Source organism: Mizuhopecten yessoensis, unplaced genomic scaffold (assembly GCF_002113885.1).
Source record: "Mizuhopecten yessoensis strain PY_sf001 unplaced genomic scaffold, ASM211388v2 scaffold10033, whole genome shotgun sequence".
NCBI lineage: Eukaryota > Metazoa > Mollusca > Bivalvia > Pectinida > Pectinidae > Mizuhopecten > Mizuhopecten yessoensis.
Window position 1 is genome coordinate 261,006 of NW_018408345.1, and position 24,721 is coordinate 285,726.

General features: G+C 35.0%; 2 protein-coding genes across 3 annotated transcripts; both read right to left on the reverse strand.

Annotated features, from left to right (window-relative positions):
- Window positions 1-1,855: 1,855 nt before the first annotated feature.
- On the reverse strand, window positions 1,856-7,020 carry LOC110459317 (nicotinamide N-methyltransferase-like). 2 transcript variants are annotated; one of them, XM_021511513.1, is made up of 4 exons: window positions 6,927-7,020; window positions 6,168-6,265; window positions 4,133-4,334; window positions 1,856-3,491 (listed from the first exon to the last, which is right to left on the reverse strand). In XM_021511513.1, exons 2-4 carry the CDS (start codon window positions 6,259-6,261, stop codon window positions 3,065-3,067), a joined length of 723 nt encoding a protein of 240 aa, XP_021367188.1. In that variant the 5' UTR covers window positions 6,262-6,265; window positions 6,927-7,020; the 3' UTR covers window positions 1,856-3,064. The 2 variants fall into 2 exon arrangements, with proteins under 2 accessions (XP_021367188.1, XP_021367187.1); XM_021511512.1 differs by lacking the exon at window positions 6,927-7,020 and having other exon boundaries at window positions 6,168-6,403.
- Window positions 7,021-11,079: 4,059 nt separating this feature from the next.
- LOC110459319 (nicotinamide N-methyltransferase-like) lies at window positions 11,080-21,830 on the reverse strand. The gene is made up of 3 exons (XM_021511515.1): window positions 21,614-21,830; window positions 16,787-16,988; window positions 11,080-12,110 (listed from the first exon to the last, which is right to left on the reverse strand). The coding sequence occupies exons 1-3, from the start codon at window positions 21,759-21,761 to the stop codon at window positions 11,681-11,683; spliced, it is 780 nt and encodes a 259-aa protein (XP_021367190.1). The 5' UTR covers window positions 21,762-21,830; the 3' UTR covers window positions 11,080-11,680.
- Window positions 21,831-24,721: the final 2,891 nt, after the last annotated feature.

Below are 24,721 nucleotides of genomic sequence, written 5' to 3' on the forward strand. Positions count from 1 at the left end.
TGTGTTGATCTTCCATTCGTTGTCGTCATGGTATGTCTTTTCTTCGTTATCGTTTCGGCTTAGAGTATTTTGTATATGTATTTCAGGAGTGGGAATATCGTGAATTGAATCTGAAGTACGCTACTTTATTGATATTTATATATAGGGTCTCACATGACTTTAAAAAATATATTGATAAAAAGTTCCCCGAAATCTACCTGTAGAAATTAGCCACATAATTAATAATGTCTTCAGTATTGAACAGACTAGCGTGGACAGATTAATACTGAATTTTACCGTGATCTTGTAAGACAACATTGCGATAACGTCTTCTTATTTCTGATACGTCAAGGTAGATGTGTGGATATGTTTTCAGGACACTCTACGTATGTTACACTGTCTACGTATGTTACACTGTCGTCTGACTTAAAGACGATGAACAGTATACGACTTTATTATCAGACGAGATGTTATTTGCAAATATAACTTGATAGTTGAAGGATAGCGCCATTATTCAACTCATTTCAATAAGGTATTCAAGTAATATCATAGCTCAACCTGAATCTGTTAATAGTACTAATATAGCAGGGGGCGCCCATCCCACCACTGACCTCGCTCGACGTTGCTGAACTAGTGAGAGTGTCGCTGGATTGCCAGTAAGGCAGTATCTTCCCATGCCCTTTGGCTGTTACAATAGGAGAAATGTTTTAAATGTTGATTAGATAGTATATAAATGTTCCCGGATGTAGTAAATACAGCAAAGGGAAAAACAGCAAGATAATACCTGCCTCTACCTGTCTGTCTGTCTGTCTGTCTGCCTCCCTGCATACTCGTAGCAAGTGCATGTATTGAAATCCTTTGACTTTGCGATATAAACTGAGAATTTTGAACATTTGTTGAAGATTTAAGCCCTACAACTTGTATTAACCTGATTATCACCACTCTTTATTGCAAGTCAATACATAATACAAATCAATACATGTTATATTCAAATGTTTCACCTACTTAAGACGACCACTTACAAAAACGACAATTCAATAAAACAAAAAAATATATTTAGTAGTTTACTTTTGAAAAGCAAAAAAAAAAGGCGAGCTCAAAATTACATGAATAGTGACTAATTAATTACAAATCGACAATTCAATAACAAAAAAAAACTATATTTAGTAATCTAGTTTTGAAAAGCATAAAAAGGCAATCTCAAAATCACATGAATAGTGACCAATTAATTTCAAAACGACACTCCAATAACAAAAAAAAATAAAAAAAATAACAGTTTAGTTTAGAAAAGCATAAAAAGGCCAGCTAAAAACCAAATAAATAAAAACCAAGGACAAGAAATACAAAAGATTTTTATTTTTCAATTATTTATCCTTAATTGCATATTGAAACTTGTAACGAAGCTTTAAACAATGATACCCTGAATGGGGCCTGTCATGGAATTCGTTTATATTGTATTATTATATAGAGCACCGGAAATCCTTAGTCTCAAGTTTCAACTTGTTATAATTATAGTCGAGTTTGACGAGAGAGGAGCAATCATTGGCATATAAAGCTAGTTCGATTTGTTTGGGGTTTCTTTTCTTATTTGTATTCAAATGTATAAAATCTTTCTAAAGTAGATTGAAATCATTGTCACCATGAGTAATATTTTGATAATATTATAAATGCCTCGCAATAACACATTTTTTTCCGGTCAATTTGTTCTTCACATATGAATTTCATTCAATTAATTGGCCTTACTCTTAACTTTTATAAACGCGATTTTTGTGTAGTCTTATTGTTTGATTAGTTATTATAAATAACTTTGGTTTGTTTGTGTTTTACGTCCTTTTAACAGCTATGGTCATTTAAGGACGTGCCAGGTTTAGGTGGTGGAGGAAAGCCGGAGTTCCCGGAGAAAATCCACCGACCTACGGTCAGTACCTGGCAACTGCCCCACGTAGGCCTAGACCCGCGATCCAGTGGCGAAGGCCTAGTGATGGCAGTAACATAGTTAAGCACTACAGGCTTTCTTCTGAATATTTAATCATTTTTGAGAGAAAAAAATGGAATGATATTACAAATTAAAACCCGGCTTTAAACGCCTCAGGAGAGTAGAAAAGAAATATATTTCAGTTTTTCAGATGAAAAATAAGACAAAATTTATAATTAAGAATTGCAGTTGAGAGCCCGAATAAGGGACGGCTATCATACTTGCCTTAGTCTGTTAAATGTTTTTAAACCAGTTTGTGTCCTTGTTCTAGAAATACGAAAATTAAGCAACATAGATGTATTGATCATTTAAAGTCTATATTTTGATATATAAAAAATAACATTGTAACATTGTATTGTTTTGTAATGTAAAAAGATCGAAACGCTCTATACTACACAAAAGGGAAACTCAATGTGATACGAAAGCAAGTAAGAATGGAAATGACACCCGTACAATATAATCCGCATCATAACTTCAACAGTACAAGCCGAGGGCGATACCTGGACTTCCGGGACGGTTAACGTCTACAGCACCGCACATGGCGCCCTCACGGTTTCTGTCAATTCTAGGAAATTATAACAAACTAACGTGTGTGATATCTGTTTTATTCCATGATATTCTTAGCTTTGACTATATTTCTTAAAGTTGGATATCTCAAATATCGTGTTGAAATGGTTAGATTTCATGAATTAAAACAATTTGAAAACAGAGGTTTGGATGTATATAAGAGATTTGTTAATTGTGTCAAGACATAAAGAGGACGTTTGTTCATGATTTTGGTGGACGCCATGTCCCTTAGTTCTGTGAAAGATGACATGTTTTGTGTGTTTATCATCCAAATCCATTGCAGTTATGATATTTCCTGACTATTAAGTTCATTTAAATTCCAAGCACTTAAAGTGTTTGCAAGGATAGAGAAGTGTGTATATCTAGGATTGCGTTAAACATATAATAGTTTGATCAGGAATGCTCAGAAAACGTTCTTACGTGGGTTTCTTTAACACATGCGATAAAGTTAGGTCAAGGATGGAAGAGCGTCTGGCAAGCTAAAATTAAAACAAAAACTGTTTATATCTTAGTTATGAAAGCGAATACTACAGAAAGTAGTAATCACCTTTTCTTCGCTAACATCATAAACATACTATGGAAGTCTGACGAGGGATCCTCGCCGGGATGGGGAGGCACCAAGTCATTGAACTCAACTATATCAAACCCTTGTTCATTATAAATCTTTTTTGCTTGTTCCTTGCTTATTGTAACCGATGGAAACCTGAAATCGCCTACTTTATAAAATGTTGCATCTAACTCCCCGCATACTATCAAGTGTCCGCCATTTCTCAAAACAGAGCTGACGTTTTTCACACAATTTTCGTAGTCTGTTAAATTTCGGGATGCAGCTTCAAAGCAAAGGCTTGCAATGATGATGTCATAGGTTTGTGATGGTGGTGTTCCAAGTAAGCTTTGTTTTGTAACGTCGATCGGAAAAATATTCTTGACCTTTGACCGCATCTCTGATTGTCTTTCATCAGGTGTTTGCCTGAAAAAATATTTTTTTATAGAATAACTGTAACGCTTGTATGAGAAAGTATATGATATATAACTTTTTTTAAATGCCCTCTTAGAATAGCTTTTCTCTTTATAGTAAACCAATCAATTTGTGAGATTTTAACTATTTATATTAACAAATATATATATTCTTTATTTTGAAATGTGATTTATTAATTACTAACTATGCATTTATATTCGTCATCATCGATCGTCCTTATGAATATAAGTGAAAGGATATATCATGCGAAGTGATTTATTCACAATAGAGTCAGCTAAAGGGTGCATGCTACTATTGTGTAAGAGTAATCTCATTTAACATATTGGATAGTTCAATATTTTATGATAGTATTCTATGCATTATTATGTTCTATTGCAATGAGACATTAACATAAATATCACCTATATAGTGTATAAGACTTTTTGTAAGAACTGTTTGGCAGCAATAATTCGAAAATAACAAACGGACACCTACATCCCTTAAACAAGGTAACAGTGCGATGATCGATTAATCAATATGGACAATCTCTAATTTACTTTTCATCATATATCATTAAAAGCTAACTATGTACATTGTGTGAGGACAGCAACGATGAAACCAAAATAAGATCGAGGTAGATTTGATTTAGTTACCCAGACTTCTCAAGATCAACGACGAATTTGATGAATTCCGGTGTGTAATCTTGCCCATTTTTCCACCAAGCCTGAAGATACTTCCGGTTTTTCTCAGCGTAATCCGACAAGTCGATGTTCTCCACGTGTGGGGCTGCACTGATGATGCTATGTACAGTTGGACCTGTTCCTACATCTAGTAGTCTCGTACCCCCGATATTGTCTGAAATTAAAAAATACAACGTGTGCAAACCTATAGCATATTAGAAATAATAGTAAAAAGTATGACAATCTTTACAATTGTAACTCGAAGAAAACATAAGAAATAAGCAGAAATCAAAATATAAGGCTCCATTAACAAAAAACCAGGAGCTTTGAAAACACGAACGTAACACATACACACAGGTGACTACAACTTTAAAATTTGGTTATAGATACATAATGCATTTAAGGACTCAACGATGATGCTAGGGGCAAAAATGTTGGAAATTCAAATCATCTAAAATACTGTTGCAACAGAGTGGCAGGTGCGCTAAACTTTTTAATGAATGGATTTTAAAAAAAAGGTAGGAGTACTGGTTAATTTCAAATTATATAATCTGTAAAGTGTGTATATTATAAACCATCCCACTCCTCAAACACTGTATCCTCGATATCCATGGGTCACGCTCACTTTCTCTACACCACTGGAATATGTCGAAGTAAAATCGAAGGCTCAGTATGCAGTACCTTGAAGATGAGACGAGAAGACTAGTTTGATCCTTTGAAGTACATCAAAAGAATCTCGCGGTCACGTAACGGTAAAAATTGACAGGCTGTGAAACCGGTCGTCTTTCCTTTGTAATCTTCAAAGGACAGGTTAGCTATTGGTCAGGTTTTTTTAACCTGAGATCAACCAAATAGCTATATCCGTGCCTTCAATTTAGCTATGACATATTCCAGGGGTGTAGAGAGCGAAAGTGAGCGTAACGCCTGGATATCGAGGATGCAGTGTTTGAGGATGGTTTATAATATATTCACTTTACAGATTATATAAAGTGAAATCGAGGATGCAACACTGCAAGATTACAACTACTTCGGGGAGTGGCGAGGGGGAGGAGGGGGGCGGTCCACAAGTAGATTCTTCCACCTTGTATCATGAAATATTAATGTAGACACACACAGAGGTAACTTCCTCTTTAAAAAATATGCATTTCCTGCATTACATGTTGCACCCGTCTTACTGTCTCCTGCCAAATAATGAAACAATATCAATCATCAATGCCTTAAGACACCATACAAAGAAAGAACCCATTAATTAACATTTAGTTTGTCTATGTAGAAGTAAATCAATGTAAACATTTAAATGTGCATTTGATCATGTCGTTCATTAACTATTACATACACTGAAATTGTCACCTAACCCGTATTCTTAACTACAAAATTATAAAACTATGTCCACGAGCACCCTTCAAATTACAACGATAATAACGCCAGATGTTCCGAAAGGATAAGCGTCTTCGGAATCATTGATCGATGTAAGCTGTCGTGTAAATCTAGGTCATATCCAAGTAATGTCACGTCCTCAAAAAATATAACAAAGCATACTAATGAGAAAAACACCAAAAACATCGACCTTCATATCACAAAACGACACGGAATATTTCACTTATAAACAGCCCAACAGTCATTATCGACCAGCATCTAAATTGAGGGCAATGATGTATCGAAGGTCCCTTCTGCAATTGATTCAAGTAATTGCCAGCATTTCAACTTTTGAAATCATGTAAATTAATCATTTGGGTCCCAAAACACCGATTCTTTCCCCTTTATCGTAATTTTGAATAATGATTTAAATATAATCGCTGATGTTATTTAATTCCGTTTACTGCAGTATTTTCTAAAATTAATGAAAATTTGGTATACTTTCTGCACAGAAGATGTGTTTACCCTATACATAATAAAAAGAAATTGTGATATAAGACATTTTTTTTTTTTTTTTACTTTTAAAAGACAAAACTATAATATGATATATAAAAATGAATATATAGTCACGTGACACTGAATATAAACTTACGTGAACTGAAAAAGTGGTGCAACTGTCGCATTGCAAACGGCAAGTCTTCTCCCTCCATGTACAACCAGGATCCATGAGCGTAGTAATCCTCCATATAACTTGCAGGGTCAAAATTTTCAAAATTAACGGTTGGAATAAGTGATCCACTCATTTTTTAGATTAAATATATGTGTCCCGTGTCTTAGTTTGTTTCAAATACTACCTCAGTTGTTCCCTATCTATTTCATCTACAGTAATACAGGTAGCCACACCGATCAATACAGACGTTGAACTGTAGATTAGATATCTACATAATATTGATGCGGACAATATATCACGAAGCATTGTCAACTTAACTAGATATTTAACAAACAGTTCTGATAATGAGTTAAGTTAATATATATAAATGAAATCACAGAAAATATCTTTTACTGGATTTCGCAAACAATGCAAATGAAATGCCGAGAGAAATTCGTAAATAACCAAAGCAAAACGTGTAAGCGTTTTGTTATGTTTGATATTACTGCAGGAAATGTAATATAATCAAAATAGCGGACATATTTTAACGGTCGAAATACGTTTTATAAATTACAAACAAAACTAATCTGAGTTACTTGTGAGGCGTACAGTGTGCCGTACTATTCCAAAGAAAGCCAAAACCTGTCCTATTCAAATCTTCCCCAAATTCCACACACATAAAGTACTGACTAACCAATTAATAAACAACATATATGTTTCAATGCATACTATTGTTACATTATATAATTCTAAAATATTAACTTTGTACAAGGTACGTCGGGCAGTCGACAGGTACTGGCCGTGAGTCGTTGTTTTTTCTCCGGGAACTCCGGCTTTCCTCCACCACCAAATTAAAACCTGGCATGTCCTTCATTAACCGTAGCTGTAAATAGGACGTAAAACACAAACAAAACAAATAGTACAGCACACACGATTTTAACAGTAATACAAATAGTCTTTACGAATCTAGAATACGAGTTTTAGTGTATTGAAAGCACTGAACAGACGAATTAAGGTGTACACAAACTGATATCATCTTTATCACTATCTGTGTGCTTTATTTATCGTACTCTAGTCAAACTGCATAGTGATAGCCTTGCTTCTCATACGTCTAGGATGAAGTTGATAGTATTTGTCGTTGTTATCAAGACTTATCCCACATGTTTTACAATGTCATCTGATTTTAGACTCTTAACATTCAATTTGTTTGTTTGTTTGTGTTTAACGTCCTATTAAAGGACGTGCCAGGCTTGGTGGTGTAGCAAAGCCGGAGTTACCGGAGAACACCACCGACCTACCCGGCGACAGCCCCACGTAGGCCTCGAACCCGCGACCCAGTGGTGAAGGGCTCCAGTGGTAGTAGAATGTCAGCCGCCTTAACCACTTGGCCACCGCGGCCCCATATTCAAACAATGAACAATATAGATGAGAGATACTTACTGATATAATTGTAACATGTGTCGCACATCAAATTAATGGTACGCCTTTAAGTTTGACTGCAATCAATGTTGCAGTTATAACAGTAACTTAACTACATGTCGTTTTTTATACATTAAAACAAAAATGTTTGCTTTCCCGTACAATTTAAACCCTTTGTTATCGGCAAGGTCAGATCAATAACTAAAACAACAACAGAGGAGCAGGTGACCTCACATGCTGTTTCCTACATAAATTCGAGAGATAAAACAAAACAAATAAATAATATTTCAAACGCATGTAATACTCGTATTGACTATGCATTGTGGAAGCGAAAACGTGGAACGTGTAAAATATTTCATCAAGAATTATTTTCCGAGCTCATAGTCATGCCATTGTAAAGGTAGTGCTCAGGCTCTGTATTCATACACAGCAAATAACATTTAGTCATGCTTTCGACAGAAATTATATCGAAGGGTATTGTCACATCAAGTGAAAATATTATGCAATAAACATCAGAGACGGATTATGAAAAGTTATTTTGTACACAAGCAATAAGATTTTCTATGTGACGTTTCGATGACTAGTACGATATGTACACTGTCACCTTCATAATACAAATGACACATTTTATCCCGTTGTGTGCATACTCTTCACTGGTCATTTGTCTGATGAAGGTGACAGTGTACATATCGTACTAGTCATCGAAACGTCACATAGAAAATCATATTGCTTGTGTAAAAAGAACTTTTCATAATCCATACTTACCAACCTGAAGAAAATGTTTAGAAACATCAGAGAAAGTTGTATCTTCAAATGATATACTGCTTGCAATTATTACTCTGCGGTGAAGGCACCTGGCTATTAAAATGGTTTTGACAAAAAGCACCAAGGAAATGATATTGCGGTACGTGATTATAAGAAGAATCAAATATACAAACGGTTAATGTGGGCCCAGATTAGGAAAATACCCCATAGGTAATTTTGGGGAGACATATTTGCGGCATAAGAAAAATTGAGAAATAATATACTGACGTATTGCATTGCCTTTAAAAGGTTTGTTTTCACTATTGTATGGTACATGTAGCAGCCTATTTCTATTATCCACTTTTTTTAGGTCGTGGTACGGTAACATCTATTTAGTTGAAATAGTTATTGCGACAAGTTGTGTGAATTTATTTTATTCTTAACTCTACTTAAAAGGATAAGTGGCGTAAAAGGTCATTTCCGGCCTCATAGGGAATTTACAATTAGTTGTTATATTCGTAATCTGGACTGATTCATTCGGCAACTGCTTAAGAAGGAACGGCATTCCAAAGAGAGAAATAAACCCGCATTTCCATAATAAATGTGGTTGAAAATTGGGAATTTTGAAGTAAATTAACTAAACACTCTTCAATTTTAGAAAGTCTCCGCATGAACCAAACAAATACATTTTTGAAATACTTAAACATTGTCATACCAGTGTTCAATTAGAGAAAGGAATTCTTGTTTGTCACATGCGGAGACTTTCATTTCTGCATGCTAACAGTCCAAAAGCACCATTTTTTGGCTATTTCTGCATAGCAATGCAATATTATTGCTATGGTAAGGCATCTACACATGTACATTGAAAAAATCTGCACCAAGAAAAATATCCCCAATTAACAGATATGATGTTTAAAACACAAATTTAGAAATATATTCAAGTTGAAAAGTCCTTTGTATATGTTATTTACCACGACAGATAAGAGTTAGATTACCTTGGATCGTTAAAATTGACCGATCATAATAATCCTTACGACATGCCGATACATTAAGTCGCAAGAATGATGAAACCAGTTGAGCGACTTGAGGCGACAATTATCTCACCAAGTCAGCCTACTTTAACAAGACAAAAAATAAGTGGAAGGCAGATATATGCCACCATAACATTGACTATTACATGTAGACGATGTTGAACGAATTAACACCCCATAATTTGTTGCACGAAAATTGCATAACTGAAGCGCAATACAGTATTGCAAATTTATCTTGAACCTTTTAATGGCTTACCGAGCCAAATATAATATTGTATTAATATAGAAATTACCAAGCTCGCAATATTTAAGTCAATCGACTTCAAACAGTAATTAGATTGTAATTAAATCGGTTGTAAAAGGTGTGAGTACCATGTGGTTTCTTTGTGTATATACAGACACGTTTTCTGTCCTTAAACAAATGCTATTGTAGGATTACAATGGCATAGATATGGAATGTTTTCCACTAGTTTTTTTTACAACAGGTTCCCTACGATTAGACTAGACTCTAATTTCAAAACTATACTTAGTACTGGTAATGATTTTAAATGGATTTTACTTGTAAGTCAGTTCCAAAAATCGACTGTAATCCACTTATTTCAATGTTTATGTTGCTACAAGTACAGCAAACCTTTACAATTTCTAGGTAAAAACTGTATGTTTTGATTTACTATTAGCTTCAATGTGATAGTTTCTTCATTCATGATAAAGCATTGAAAAAGGCTGTTTAAAAATAATTTGCATTTAAAAACATTTAAAAAATTAAGAATAAGCATAAGCACTAATTTATGACCTTAATGCATGAAGACTGATCTATTACTAGCAGCTGTACCGTAGCAAACCCTCTAAGGTCCAATATAGGCACTGGATCACACATTACAAATGTCTGTTGGATGTGTATTAATTTAATCGGTTTGTAGGCAGACATTTTATCTTCTGTCCCTTTGTTTTATTCTGTGGTTTATTGTTGTGTCTTTACAACGCGGCAGATTGTCTTCAAAATATCATCAATTTCATTGCCAGCACTGTCATTTTTACTCTTCTGCTCACACACACACACACACACACACACACACACACACATACATACATACATACATACATACATACATACATACATACATACACATACATACACACACACACACACACACACACAGACAGACAGACAGACAGACAGACAGACAGACAGACAGACAGACAGACAGACAGACAGACANCATACATACATACATACATACATACATACATACATACATACATACATACATACATACATACATACATACATACATACATACATACACATACACACACACACACATACATACAAACACATACATACATACATACATACATACATACATACATACATACATACATACATACATACATACATACATACATACATACATACATACATACATACATACATACATACATACATACATACATACATACATACATACATACATACATACATACATACATACATACATACATACATACATACATACATACATACATACATACATACATACATACATACATACATACATACATACATACATACATACATACATACATACACACACATACATACATACACATACATACAAACATACAGACATACATACATACATCGGAAATAAATATAACAACGAGGTGAATAAACAATAAAAACACAAAAACACAAAAAACACAAACTCGTTCTCACCCGATGTACATCACTCTTTATTTTGTTTTGGTTTAAAATGTTGCAGCTACAGAGTTCAGTGTTCAAAGCCCAGTTAGCTTAACTACCATTTGATAAAATTAACTTGTTAAAGTATATTCATGAAAACAGAAAAATTTCAAACAATGATGCATGCGTACTCCAAAGACGAAAAAAATCAACTCTTTGAAAATTTTCTGATATTTCCCATAAAACGGATTTTGATCACATACATTAACGAATCGTTTAAGCTAACCAAACCTATGAACAACAAGATTCTGAACGGAGCTAGTCATATTATTATACAATACCGTGTTATGATGCAGTGCACCGGAAACCTTTTCTTGCAAGCTTCAACTGAATACACTGTCTAATGAAAGCAATGGGACAACATACATTCATGGTTTAAACTCTTTATGAAAACGCCTTTGTGGTAGTTTATGATAATAAGAATAATAGACATTCTTTGTTGAGGATAAAATACATGTTAAGCCACTTGCTAATCTTCCTCATTGTCCTGGTTTTATGGTTATATAGTGTTAATTGATTCCAAAGTCGTTTACTATCCTATCCCATATTTGTCGTGTGTCGTCCACGCCTACTTAACTTTAGCGTACTTTCTTTGCCACCATGACGTACGCACCTTTGAAGTCAGAAAGCAGGTCTTTGCCAGGATTAGGGGCTGACATTTCTCTAAACGACTCGATACGAAAACCAGCTTGCTCAAAACTATTGTACACATCAGACTGGGATACAGCTACACATTTAAATTTGTAATCTCCAACAACATAACGCGAGGCTTCAAGTTCGCCAGCCACAATTATGTGGCCGTTTATCTTGAGTAGAGACGCAATGTTGTGTATGCATGCGTGGAACTCGTTGAGGCTGTGAGTGACTGCCTCTAAGCAATAACTGGAAGTGATGATATCGAACTTTTCAATATTGTTAGATCCAAGAGGTTGTTCTGTTTTGATGTCTATATGGAAAATGTCTTTGACCTTAATCCTCATCTGTTTCTGCCTGTCAGCCGCAGTAGTCCTGAAACATTTATTTATATTCATAATATGTCATGTATGAGGCAGAACATACAAGAAAAATATATTATCAATGTTAGCAATTAAGAACTGTAGACAGAAGTACTATAGTATACTGTGTTACAGTTGTCAAGCGAAAAAAATTATTTCCAACCCTGGACCACTTTACGGCATTATTTGTCGTAAAGTGTCATCCGGGTCTCTGCCAATAGTGAAAATAAAGTTTAAGTGTAAGGTATATTATCATTATTGTGTATTATTGTATGATTGGCCTATTGGTGAGTATAAGGTATTTGTTTTTGAATTAAAAGTTATAGAAGTGTGACGTAAGTTGTTGTTTCATAACGAAATAATTTACTTGTGGATGGAAACTGACAGGGATTTGAATTGAATGTAGACTTACGTTAATGTTATCTACACTGCAACTACTTATCAAACTTATTCTTCGAACGCAATGGATTCTATTTACTCAATAAGCGATTATGTTAACAATCATTTTACTTAACCATGCAACAATATCAGCGAAAAGGTAACAGCAGACATCGGCGAGTGATAGTCCGCTACCAAAGGTAAACACCCTGTGACGTAAAACAATCACTAAAAAACACCATCCTAAAAACTTCGTTTGTCGATGCAGAGAGCCTAACAATGTTAATTGTTTTCTTGCACAATATGTACGTTTCGCCCATTAAGGAGTTATCAGTGATAATATTTTTCAAAAAGGATCAATATCAATGTCTTAAAGAGTTTCGAAACATATGTTGAAACACATGTTAGTGATAAAGTACCCATAAAAGTATTCAATACGTGATTTAATCATTCTTATTCTCGTTTTTGTGCATATTCAAATTTGCACAGAGACGAAGAGACTAGAACTAAGTATAAACAATGGTTTCCATTAGAATAGGGTTTTATGTGAAAGGGCGAGAATGAAAATAAATATAATCATTTTGTCCTTTCGTATGCTGAAAGAACTAAATGCAGCATGCCACCACTCAGTCACCGTAGTAAATAGTTTATTAGATATCTCTATTTGTAGTGTGGTGTTATGTACATTGAATACATTTGTGGTAGTGCAAAATCATTACATATTTCATCACATTAAAAGATATACTATAAAAAAATCTGCATGGGTTATGAAAATACCCTTTATCTGTGTACTCATATCCGCGTACAGAGGTTGGGTGTCCCTAAGCAGGGACACATTTGTGTTTCGCGCACTACGAGAGTAACAATTTCAACCGGATGTATGATCGGACAAGAAATAAGTCAACTGCGACATATTTACACGTCACTTCCGGTTTGGTTTTGTATATACTTGGTCCTACCGGTCCAGTGTGACATGGCCATTGTATCATAATTACTTATCCAATCAGATTGTATGTATGTATTGGCTACAATTGATGGGACCTAGCAAAAGGACATATGACTATATATCAAATTGAGGCTGTGAAGAACTGTGATAACCGGAAGTTAGACATAGTTACACGTACTCTTGGTATGTCATTGGCCTTTATAGTTTTGTTCTGTATATACTTGGTCCTACTAGTCCAGTGTTACATGGCTATCATAATTACTTATCCAATCAAATGTTATGTAGGTCGACGTCACGGTTACAGCTGTATCTCGTAGTACTTAGTGATGGGACCAAGCAAACGCATCTATGACTCTATGTATCAGATCGAGGCTTTGTACAACTGTAGTAACCGGAAGTTTCTTATCCCTCTCTCAATACAGGACTGAACTGACAAGAAATGGAGAGCTCTTGTGTGGACAAAGGCTATGTCGTGTCTGGTCGTCTCGGGTTGTGGTTACCTTAGGCCATTTACTTGTTGTTCATCATCAAAAGTTTAGACATTAGCAATCGTGCATTCTTTGAAGTGAATATATTTCTGTATAAACCTAGCCTTTGAATATTAAAGAGAAGGCATCTATGATAACAGAAAATTATCTAAATAAGAAAACAAGAAAGAGTCTGTGGTGTATTAAGTGCCCAACTGTGTATTAAATATACTTCGTTACACGTGTTTATCAGATGATGGTAAAATATATCAAAGCGATTATGAGCGTAGATCAAAAATTAATAGTATTAGGGATTGTTAAATAGTATAAATTTGAGGAAATTGTTTCTGTACCACTTTGGCTGTTTTCATTTCCCGATATCCGTAGCTATGTCAAAAAAGGAGTATATATAGATAATGATTGCGATTATCTTTCAATTCAAATATAGAAAATGTGTTTAGAACACAATAGCCCGATAATAGATTACATGTATCTACATACCACGCGATAGAGACAGTTTCCCAATACATATAGCATTATACTATGAATATTCCCTAAGATGTGCATGTAGGTCATCATGTTTATCTTACTCGGGTACTAGTTAATTATCAAATCCTATATAAACATGAGATAAACCGAATGTCTTTTTCAATTTGAAAAGATAATAATCAGAGATGGATTAAGATGATAATGATAATCAACCATCAAGAGTTGGGTTACTTTTTATCAAATAACGTCCACATTATTTATGGAAAACCACATATCTATATCGGAAACAATTTGTTCCGGTTCCGGTCTGGGGAAAAATCATATATCGTGACGTCACAAGATGTTAATTAGGTAGACCATTGTTATGTGACGTCATAATTGAAAGACTGGTCAATGAAATCACGTCACGGTTGTTACCCACTTGTCGATAACATGAAATTTATCAGTTCCTTGTATATTCATCAAATGCTACTGCAATACATAACAAATACAGTTGTGAAGGAAATATAATTTCAGCGAAATTTCCATTGCATGGAAGTCATTCGGGTCGTCATTATCAAATAAGCTTATATTTTTCTGAAGACGATTCACAAATAATCTATTGGACACGTGGTTCACGCAATTAGTCAGCAAAGTATCATCAAAGTTGCATCCGTATTGGTGTTCTGTTCTGATTCTGTTTTCTTTATTAGACGGCTTCATTTGATCAAGTGGTGTTGACTGTTTGGTTGTGTTGAATGAGGCAGATAAAGTAAGCCATCTGAATACGCCATTTCTGAATCGAGACGAGGGGACTCATAGACTCTCGCACATCTATGATCATGTATGAATCAAAGCGTAGTCAAACCGTTTGTCGATTTGATAGTCACTTCGGACATTTATAACAAGTAAGTGCGTATATGCTGATAGTGTAACGGAACCGATGGCGATCTTATTGCCAACAAGAACATATTTCCTACCATTGTGCATATACATTTTACCGGTCATTTTCTGATAGTGGTGAAACAGTACATGTCTTACTAATAAACAAAACGCCACATATTATTTTACTATTAACTCCCCATAACCTGTAAACAATGTATATGCTTACAAACCTCATGAAAATGTTTAGAAACAGTTTTCAAAGTCCATGACTCTTATCGATTGAATAGTCTATTTATTTTATCAATTTATCACGTGGCCAATATCAGATCACATGATTAACGTCCATCACGTGATAAATAACCCTTGTTACTGATGGGATAATCAGTTCACCTGTCCCCTTTCTATCTATCTATATAAGAGCAAGCTACTATCTAATACAATATATGCTATGTGACACGGGATGATTTGACGATAGGTACGTGAACCATCCGATGGCACGTGCAACAGGTCAATATATAGGTAGGTAGATCAGTTACAGAAATCTGTTAACGTTGGCTGGATAAGTAAGCTTATTCCTTGTAGCTTGTTTCTCTCGGTTTCGACTACAGTTTATGTCAACATCCCTGACACAAATGATTTATCAAATATTATCAATATTTCATACACTCTTGTAAAAACAATTATTTCTATATTGATCGATTGTATGATATCGAAAATTGTTTTAAGTGGTTAATGTGTCTGACATTCTCCTACAACTAGCCTCCGCCACTGGGTCGCGGGTTCTAGGCATGCGTTGGACAGTCGCCAGGTACTGGCCGTAGGTCGGTGGTTTTTCTCCGGGAACTCCGGCTTCCCTACACCACCAAATATTGGCACGTCCCTAAATGACCATAGCTGTTAATAGGACGTAAAACACAACCAAACCATGTAATCACGTGACTTCTGAAAAAAATACTAGTTTAACACTTGGGAGGAATTCTTTTGACAATTTTCATCATGCTGGTAAGTATGAACTGTAGAAAGGTAATAGTTCAAGCAGTTAATCGTTTTTGATTGACCTTTTGGTGATTATTACGGTATTTACTCTGTCACCTGCATCAGACAAATCACTTCATATAAATACTTAACTGGTTGTGTTATATGAACCTTTCAACCTTCCGTTGGAGCGGATTATACGATTTTTTGAAATGACCATAACCGGATATTTATAGTTCGTATATTATTAAGACTTATACATTTTGTTTATGAGATAAAATTAAAATAGCTCTCTGAAGTACGTATATAATCAAGTGGGGTCTCAAAATTACAAGAGCAACAATGTCGTTGTTTATGCATGTACGTTTGTATGTGTAGAAATATTTTTAAAAAAAAATGTATAGAAACATTTCTGAACGAGACGATTTTTTGAGATGATAGGTTTTAAATAATTTTAACCTAAACTAGCGCGCGACACTATACACAAGTTATGGCCGGTGTATCGAACTCAGATTAAAACGTCGTCATCAATGACGTCACTGAAACATTATAACACAAAAATATACTAACTTGCTTCCTTCTAGTCGAAGTAAATATTTAATCATCCCTTCGTTGAAGTTGATGTCCCCTTCCTTCCATTTCTGTAGATATTTACGATTTTTGGGAGAATAATCGCTCAGATATATCTCGTCCACGTGGCTGGATGCGCTGATGATCGAATGAATTGACGGTCCAGTTCCGATGTCTAGGAGACGATTACCCTTCAATTGAACTGCAAACATAAAACATTGCATATCACAATTTTTGTATTTGAACCCAGCTCCCCTTTCTGTTTTTGCTCATAACTGGTGTAATGTCAAAGCAATGTTGATTGGCTTTATAAAAACGGGTTTTCAACAAAGGGTGAAAAGACTTATTGCTTTTACGGGGTTTTATTTTTCAATCATCTTTGACACAAAAGTTGTCCCCGCAATATCTTTTAAATGCCAAAAGGTATGTCAATGTTCTTTTTAATTTAATGTAGGCAATGTACTAAAGTTGTCACTGCAACATTGTCAAGTAGGTCACAAGATGGCCGCCACGACGTCAAAGGTTAAACGCTTAAAATGGCCATAATTTAACAAGTATTCACTAAACCACATTCTTGCAATTATATCACTAGTAGATTATCTTTGGGACTACTTTTTGCTGTTACATTTAATTTTTAACTTCTTTTGAAGAATTCTTTTTAATATCGCTTTTTTTGGAATACGGGCACGCTGAATTTAATTGGGGTTTTTTTCTGTAACGTTTACCGTTAATGTCCAAAGCTATCTTGATTATTTTCTGATTTTGTTTTTAAGCTAACAGTAACTTAAAACTGTTTTATCCTTGATGGCCTCCACGAGCCTTGATTGGTTAGGACACAACTCTATGTCGTTACCACCTTCAGTTACAAAGCTCATCTTTGATATAGAGTAGGGTCAGAGACCACATTATCTGAGTCATTCTTATTCCAAAAAATAATCAACTTCCGGTTCTCACGAGGGGTCTTAGATTTAAGTAAAATAATTTGACGATTGTCTTCAACAGTCTTCGTGTATGGTGTAAGTATTCCCTGGGTTGCCTTTTGGAACGTATGTCAATTATCAAAGCGGTTAAAGTTTCCAAGATAGCCGCCGCAAGCTCTTGACATAGTTAACACATTATGCTACAGTGCTTATCATTGAATGTAATATAGAGAAAATAACGACAAAGGACAAATCACCCTCAGAAATATATCAACTTCAAGTTTAATAATTCAAAAATTTAAGAATATTAACAAGGAACAGTGAAAACTTGTCATATTGTCAATGATAATTTCTAGTCATCTCGTATGATTTTTTTAACTGCTTTCTTTGTTAACCCACCTCTGGCTTATTGCTCAACTGTTTGGGGTAACAGTTCAAAACATAATATTGCAAAATTAGAACGCCCGCAAAAGAGAACAGCCATAATTATTTTAAAATGTGATTTTTCCATACCTTCCTGTGAAATGTTCAAAAAACTAAATTGGTTACCTTTTTACAAAAAGAATTTTATACAATCAAGTAGTTTTTATGTACAAGATACTTAATAATTTAGCTCCACAAAATTTGAATGAGTTTACGTATATGATATCATCTACCAATGTGTTTTATTTGCCATGTCATAAGACAAACATGTTTAGAAAATCTTATAGATATCAGATTAGAAATTGTACTTCATTTTTAGAATCTAAGATATCTGCAAAGCAATTTTACTTGAAATGATTTATGATTTCCTCCCTTATCCTGTATTTTATACATGTATATTTCTTAAAGCTGTAAATATTGTACATTTTATCATACATTATATCTTGACCATGTGTAAGATTAGCTTCATGCTCAATATGTTATCAAGAATAAATAAAGCCTTTATTATTATATATTATAGTTTGGGTTGCTTCTGGTTTTTCACTTAACAGGTTGAACCTTGTGTATTTTAAAGAGTCGTTAAGATCTTATTAGAAAAAGATCAGAACGTCATAGCATGATCAAACAAGAGCACATCAACAAAGTAATCTATAGTATCAAGTAAAATAGCGATCCCAGCCTCAGAAAAACAAATCAGAATGAAAGATCGATACGAAGATCAAACCAACAGCTGGGGACATATCAAACAGAATTTGACGTCATTTGACCTCTAGAAAAAGTGTGTTATCCGTGGAATGTGACCGGGTAAGGTGTAATGCTGCAGTGGCGCTCTACACTGATATGGAAGTGACCCGTTCATTAGTGGACATTTTCGTCGTATGACCTTTCTGACCTTGACAAGATGTAAACACCCAAACAAAAACTTCCAACATCTTATATTTCCACTTGCTCTGCACTGCCACTATATAACCTTGCCAAACAAAATAGAAAGACATCAGATTATAATTCTCACCTAATTTCCATTGGTGTAGTGATATGAAGACCATGTGTGTGACGTCGTGACTAAATGACGTTGTTTAGACCGACGTCACTATATTAAGTGTATTATTGACGTCACGAAAAAAGTGTCGTCTGCGCCAAGCAGCGCACATCAACACAAAGAAATCTTCATTACACAAACACGGGAAGTCCCGGATTCTTCAAAAATGCAACATTTTCTTGCTACACTTTCAATTTCAATCGCTAAATTCACCTTTCGTCTCCAGGCCAAATCACAACATCGATAACAATACGCATTCCTCGTGGTAACCGATCCGTGCTACCGGAGTAAAAAAAAAAATTCAATTGATCAATGTAACTCGCAACAATTTATGTAGTTATGTTGTATAAAAGGTGAATATGCTCACGATGGAATTTATTGATTAAATTGTTGAAATAAAATTGATCATTTTGTGTTTATTTCATTGAACTATATTTTTGCCGGAAACGGTCGCGTGTACTCGGGACGTCTTTAAAATAGCCCCATTGCCGACAGCGCGAAATTTGACTTTGAAATGCGATTACAGGCTGGAAATATAAGAAAAAACAAAATTGACAACGGAAATATCAGTATCAAACTGCCTTCTTTGGAGGGTTATTGTCATATAACGGGCGTTATTCAATTTGTCTGCAATCCTGTGATAATTATAGGACAATCACTTTTCAAAGAAGGCAGTTTAGTGCTTAAATAACTTACTTGATCTGCTTCATCATATGATGGTCACGTGTTTCTTTATATTTATTTTTTCGTGGTTTAACGTCCTAACGTCAAATGTTTACGATATATGAAGATGGGTGCCTAGCGATTAGATGAGATTAGTGTAGATAGGAAAGAAAAGAAAGTATAGACGTTTTCAATAAGGCAATTGGTGCATCAGGCCCTGAAACGGTCTTAAGTCTTAAATTGTCCTAAATTGCTTCATGATCCAGTGTATCTTACACGGGGTAGGGAAAGACAGCTGACACGCGCTATGACGTCATAATAATGGATTGTCGACGTGACGTCATTTTATTGTTTCCTTGATGTCATACAATTGTTGTGAATGGAGATTCATCCGTCTCAACCCGAGGGCATTGGGGTTTGCCGGTAGAATAAGATTGATATTTATTCCGACTAGAATTTGTTTATTTGTATGAAATAATCAAGCATGGGTCTGTTCCATAGATAGGGATATCTCAACCCTCGTGCTGACCAGCCAAACTCTTACACTCGGGTTGAGATATCCCAGTCCACGGAACAGACCCATGTAAGATTCTATAAGTCACCCCCTAGGGGGAGATTAGCACGTGTTCAATTGTGACGTCATGTAATACGTCATCGGTAATTGTGACGTCGTCAAAAATGAATGACGATAATATTATCCAAACCCCACGTGTGTTTTTGTTTACAAACATGGCAGACTACTGTCGGTGGAGTTGTGACTGAAATAATAGGATGGGAGAAAAATAATTATCGCCTGCCTTAAGGGTGTGACCGAGAAATCCCAACCCTCGTGGTGATTTCTTTGGTTGTCTAACACTCGGCAGAGCCTCGGGTTAGACAACCAAAAATCATCACCCCTTGGGTTGGAGATTTCTCGGTCACACCCTCAAGGTAGGGGACTATTCTATTAATCTTTCCCGGCAGAAACGGGAGACACGGGAAATGTAAACACAGCGGATTTACCCTACAAAACACATGTATACATGTATATATATTTGTAAACTGCATTACATTTACAATACATATAAAGTACTGAGAGGTGTATAAACCTCTTTTTTCTATGTATGTCACTTGCGTGAAAACCATGGTTACCACATCAAAAATTACCAAAAAAGGCCAAATAATTGTTATTTTTGACCCAAAATTTGACCCCCGCAACTAGGGTTTTTTTTGTTCCTAAGTTCTGTCTGAAATTAAAGATTACCTTCCTGATTGCAGGATTATCTGGGTCCCAGTAAAGTTGTAAAACTTGATTTTTTGCAATTTTACGTCGTGTGCTGTTGTCCTTTCGGATTATGGCCAAAATTTTATTCTCGAACCAAAAAAATCTTCTTTTTTTTTTACAAATGTGAAGCTCACGTAGCCCACTTCATCATGCTTATACCAATTTCAGTACAGTTTTATTTTCATATTTGTTTTTGCATATCATTATACAGGGGTTAGCCATTTAACAAAAATATCACCCATGGCCACAACCCTCTACTGTATACTGCTACCAGTGCAGTATTTCCGAGACTCAACATACTTTTGTTTCCCTTTCAAAATTTGTCTATTCTATCTTTCATAGCATTACAAATAGTATCAGTTTACCTGGCCATACCAAGAAACTTTACATATTGTTATAATTTCACACTTAAAAGGTTATCGCAAAAGTATGATTGAACATTTACAATTCATAAGATTGAATATCTCGTTGTGTTAAAAAAGCAAATGTGCAGATGAGCAATAGTTTAAGATAGTTACATGAGGAGAAGGCGCGATGCAGTTCATTAAAGGCAAACGGTAGATCTTCTCCTTCCATGTACAACCACGACGCGTCATCGTAATAGTCTTTCATGTAACGCTCGGGGTCAAAATCATCGAAGTTCGTCGTCTCCTTCTTTGTAGCCATGTTGACAAGTTGTGTACTTACATATGCATCGAGTAGGTTTGCTAGCTATGAACTAAATTAATGTTTACAGAACACACACACACACACACACACACACACACACACAGATAACATATCAGACAGTTATAGAAAAGTATCATTTGATGTACATGACCTTTATCACACATATCTAACAAGTGTGAATGATAGAGATTGTATATATATATAATTTTATTCGGTTCATTTACTGACATAAAAATAACATAACCGGAAATGTGTGTTTTTTGAGAAAAATTACATTAAAAATATATAACTATCATATTTGAACATTTACTCGTGAATAGATAATCAGATTAACGTCGATTTTTAAATAGGTTAACATGTCAATATTGGTAGAATGTTTTTTGGGGTTTCTTTTATAGAAATATTTGTTTTAGTTTTAAATTCCACGTGCATTACTTGTCTTAAATGCTATTATTTTATCTGTTTATTTAATTATTTTTTATAAGGCTGTAACGGTTCACAAATACAAATGCATGAAGGCCCATTTTAATCGCCTCTATTTTGACAAAGCACCCACGCCAATTTCTTCTCCAGAATCCATAGGGGCAAATGAAACATTAAAAAAAGAAAGACTAATTGATAAGTATAGCACACAATGCATATTATCAGTATAGAAAGAGGGAATCTTTATTAAAACTCGATAATAATAGACAACAACGGGAACTGAGTAAACATCGAAACTAAAGGAAAGACAACATAAATTTACCTGCCTGGAATTACGAGAATGTTGACCAAGTTGGACTCAATGAAACCATTTTGCCATGCAATTGGCAATATTAATAGAGGATTGGGCTATGAATTCGTGTTTATCAATGCAAATCTCCATATAGATCAAAACGACTATTTCTATGTTTGTCCCATCAGTATATATACTCTCTCCTTAATCATGATCCCAAATCTCTCTATCACTCGACCATACCTCTTACTTTTCTGCACTGTTCTCACATACATACCCTCTCCTCCCATCCCCACCACTAGCCCCCTTGTAATGTCTTCATCCGTTCGTTATGATTTCTTTCACATGTAAAATAGTATTGATCAAGATCTTATGCTAGATTTTATGTTGTCCTGGTATGATGGTACCGACTCGCTATTTTTTTATCAGATCATTTTGTTACATATTTGACGATGGGAAACTCGTATATGTGTCACAGAATAGCGATTGGTACCTTTTATTCCAAGGTCTTCGGCAGATGCATGATGAAGTCGTTTAAGTTGTTCTCTTTTTGTTTAGGTTCATTTATACGGGTGTTCGACCTCGGTCGGTATTATATAGCATGGTTTATTTATCATTTAAACCTTTTAATCTGTTCATGCTTTCGAAATATTGAGTTCTCTATAATCTTGTTTTTACTATTATTACAGCATATGGACATCGAGTCCAATCCTGGCCCGAGGCGTGGAGAGTGTAGAATTCTTCCTTTCATACTTTCTCTAACAAATTCATCCTTTATACCTTCAACTCTTCGCAGTCGGAATTCATTGGACCTTTCAGTAAGGTCATTGACTTCTAGATATTCTTTCATAAACTCGTTAACTTCAAATGTACAATCTCCTCCACCAATTGTCTTCAGTTTCGATGAACGTAAATTGAGACATCATGCATTCAATACTTAGACATCAGTGTAGTCCACTTAAATATGATCTTTATAGAGTAAGTCTTATAGATAGTCCATTACGGCCATCCCTGTGAAAATGTCTTTCAATTTTTTTTGTGAGGGCTTACTTTTTAACAACGAAAGACGCATCCTGCTCCAAAATGTGAATGCCTTGCATGTTGATTTTAGTTTACAACTACTTTTGTTTGGAAATACTCAACTTTCGGTTGAAATCAATACAACAATATTTAGACATGTTCATCATTACTTCAAATCCAGCAATTGGTTTTGACAAATATAATTATTTTCCTCATTTTCATTTTTATTGTGACTGATTTCATTATTTTTTTATTTATTTTGTTCATTATGAAATTACTCTACCAGGCTACATGTCATGTAATTTGTATAATTTACAATTTATTCAAATGCAGATCCTTTGGCTGTTTAACATCTTGATATTCAAACAAATGCGGTCAAGGGGTAATGCGTACTCAAAATCAAGGGTAGACACATCTGGGTGCTATTCTATTATTTATTATTTTATGCTTAACAGTTTTTCTGTCAAATCAGTATCGTTGACAATTCAGCTTTCATATTCGTTCCTTTAGGATAAAAAGCCGAAAATAATTAGGTGTGAATACTAAATATCGATTAACTTTAAGACTCAAATATTGTTCTCAAAAACCACCAAATAGCATCAGAGAGCTTGTAGCTTCATCCTGTTCTTTGTTTACGGTCCAGCTACACGCCTACGTGCACATGTGTTATATATGTATAAAATGTAGACAATGTCACCATATCTTGACCGATCACCAAGCGGATGGTTAAGTCCTTCGACATTCAGAATTGACCTCAGGTCTGAGACTGGTTCTTTCTGGTACTGGTAAGGTTCTTCAAAAAGGTGTTGCCTGGGTAAGGTACTTCAGAAAGGTGTTTCCTGGGTTAGGTACCACGGAATGGTGTTTCCTTGGTAAGGTACTTCGGAATGGTGTTTTCTATGTAAAGTACTCTGGAATGGTGTTTCCTGGGAAAGGTACTTCAGAATGGTGTTTTCCGTGTGAAGTACTTCGCAATGGTGTTTCCTGTGTAAAGTACTTCGGAATAGTGTTTCCGGGGTAAGATACTTCGGATTGGTGTTTCCTGTGTAAAGTTCTTCGGAATGGTGTTTCCTGTGTAAGGTACTTCGGAATGTTATTTTCTGTGTAAGGTATTTCGGAATGGTGTTTCCTGTGTAAGGTAATTCGGAACGGTGTTTCCGGGGTAAGGTTATTCGGAATGGTATTTCCTGGGTAAGGTACTTCGGAATAGTGTTTCCTGGTT

Bases quoted from the DNA above. Each gene is read 5' to 3' on its own strand.
- LOC110459317 (XM_021511512.1), bottom strand. From the start codon at position 6,318: ATGAGTGGATCACTTATTCCAACCGTTAATTTTGAAAATTTTGACCCT. The intron at 4,335-6,167 runs GTAAGTTTATAT...TTTTAATTTCAG, and splicing joins GCACCACTTTTTCAGTTCAC to ACAATATCGGGGGTACGAGA. The intron at 3,492-4,132 runs GTAACTAAATCA...ATATTTTTTCAG, and splicing joins GTTGATCTTGAGAAGTCTGG to GCAAACACCTGATGAAAGAC.
- LOC110459319 (XM_021511515.1), bottom strand. From the start codon at position 21,761: ATGGCTACAAAGAAGGAGACGACGAACTTCGATGATTTTGACCCCGAG. The intron at 16,989-21,613 runs GTAACTATCTTA...TTATGTTTGCAG, and splicing joins GCATCGCGCCTTCTCCTCAT to TTCAATTGAAGGGTAATCGT. The intron at 12,111-16,786 runs GTTAGTATATTT...TAAATGTTTCAG, and splicing joins CTTCGACTAGAAGGAAGCAA to GACTACTGCGGCTGACAGGC.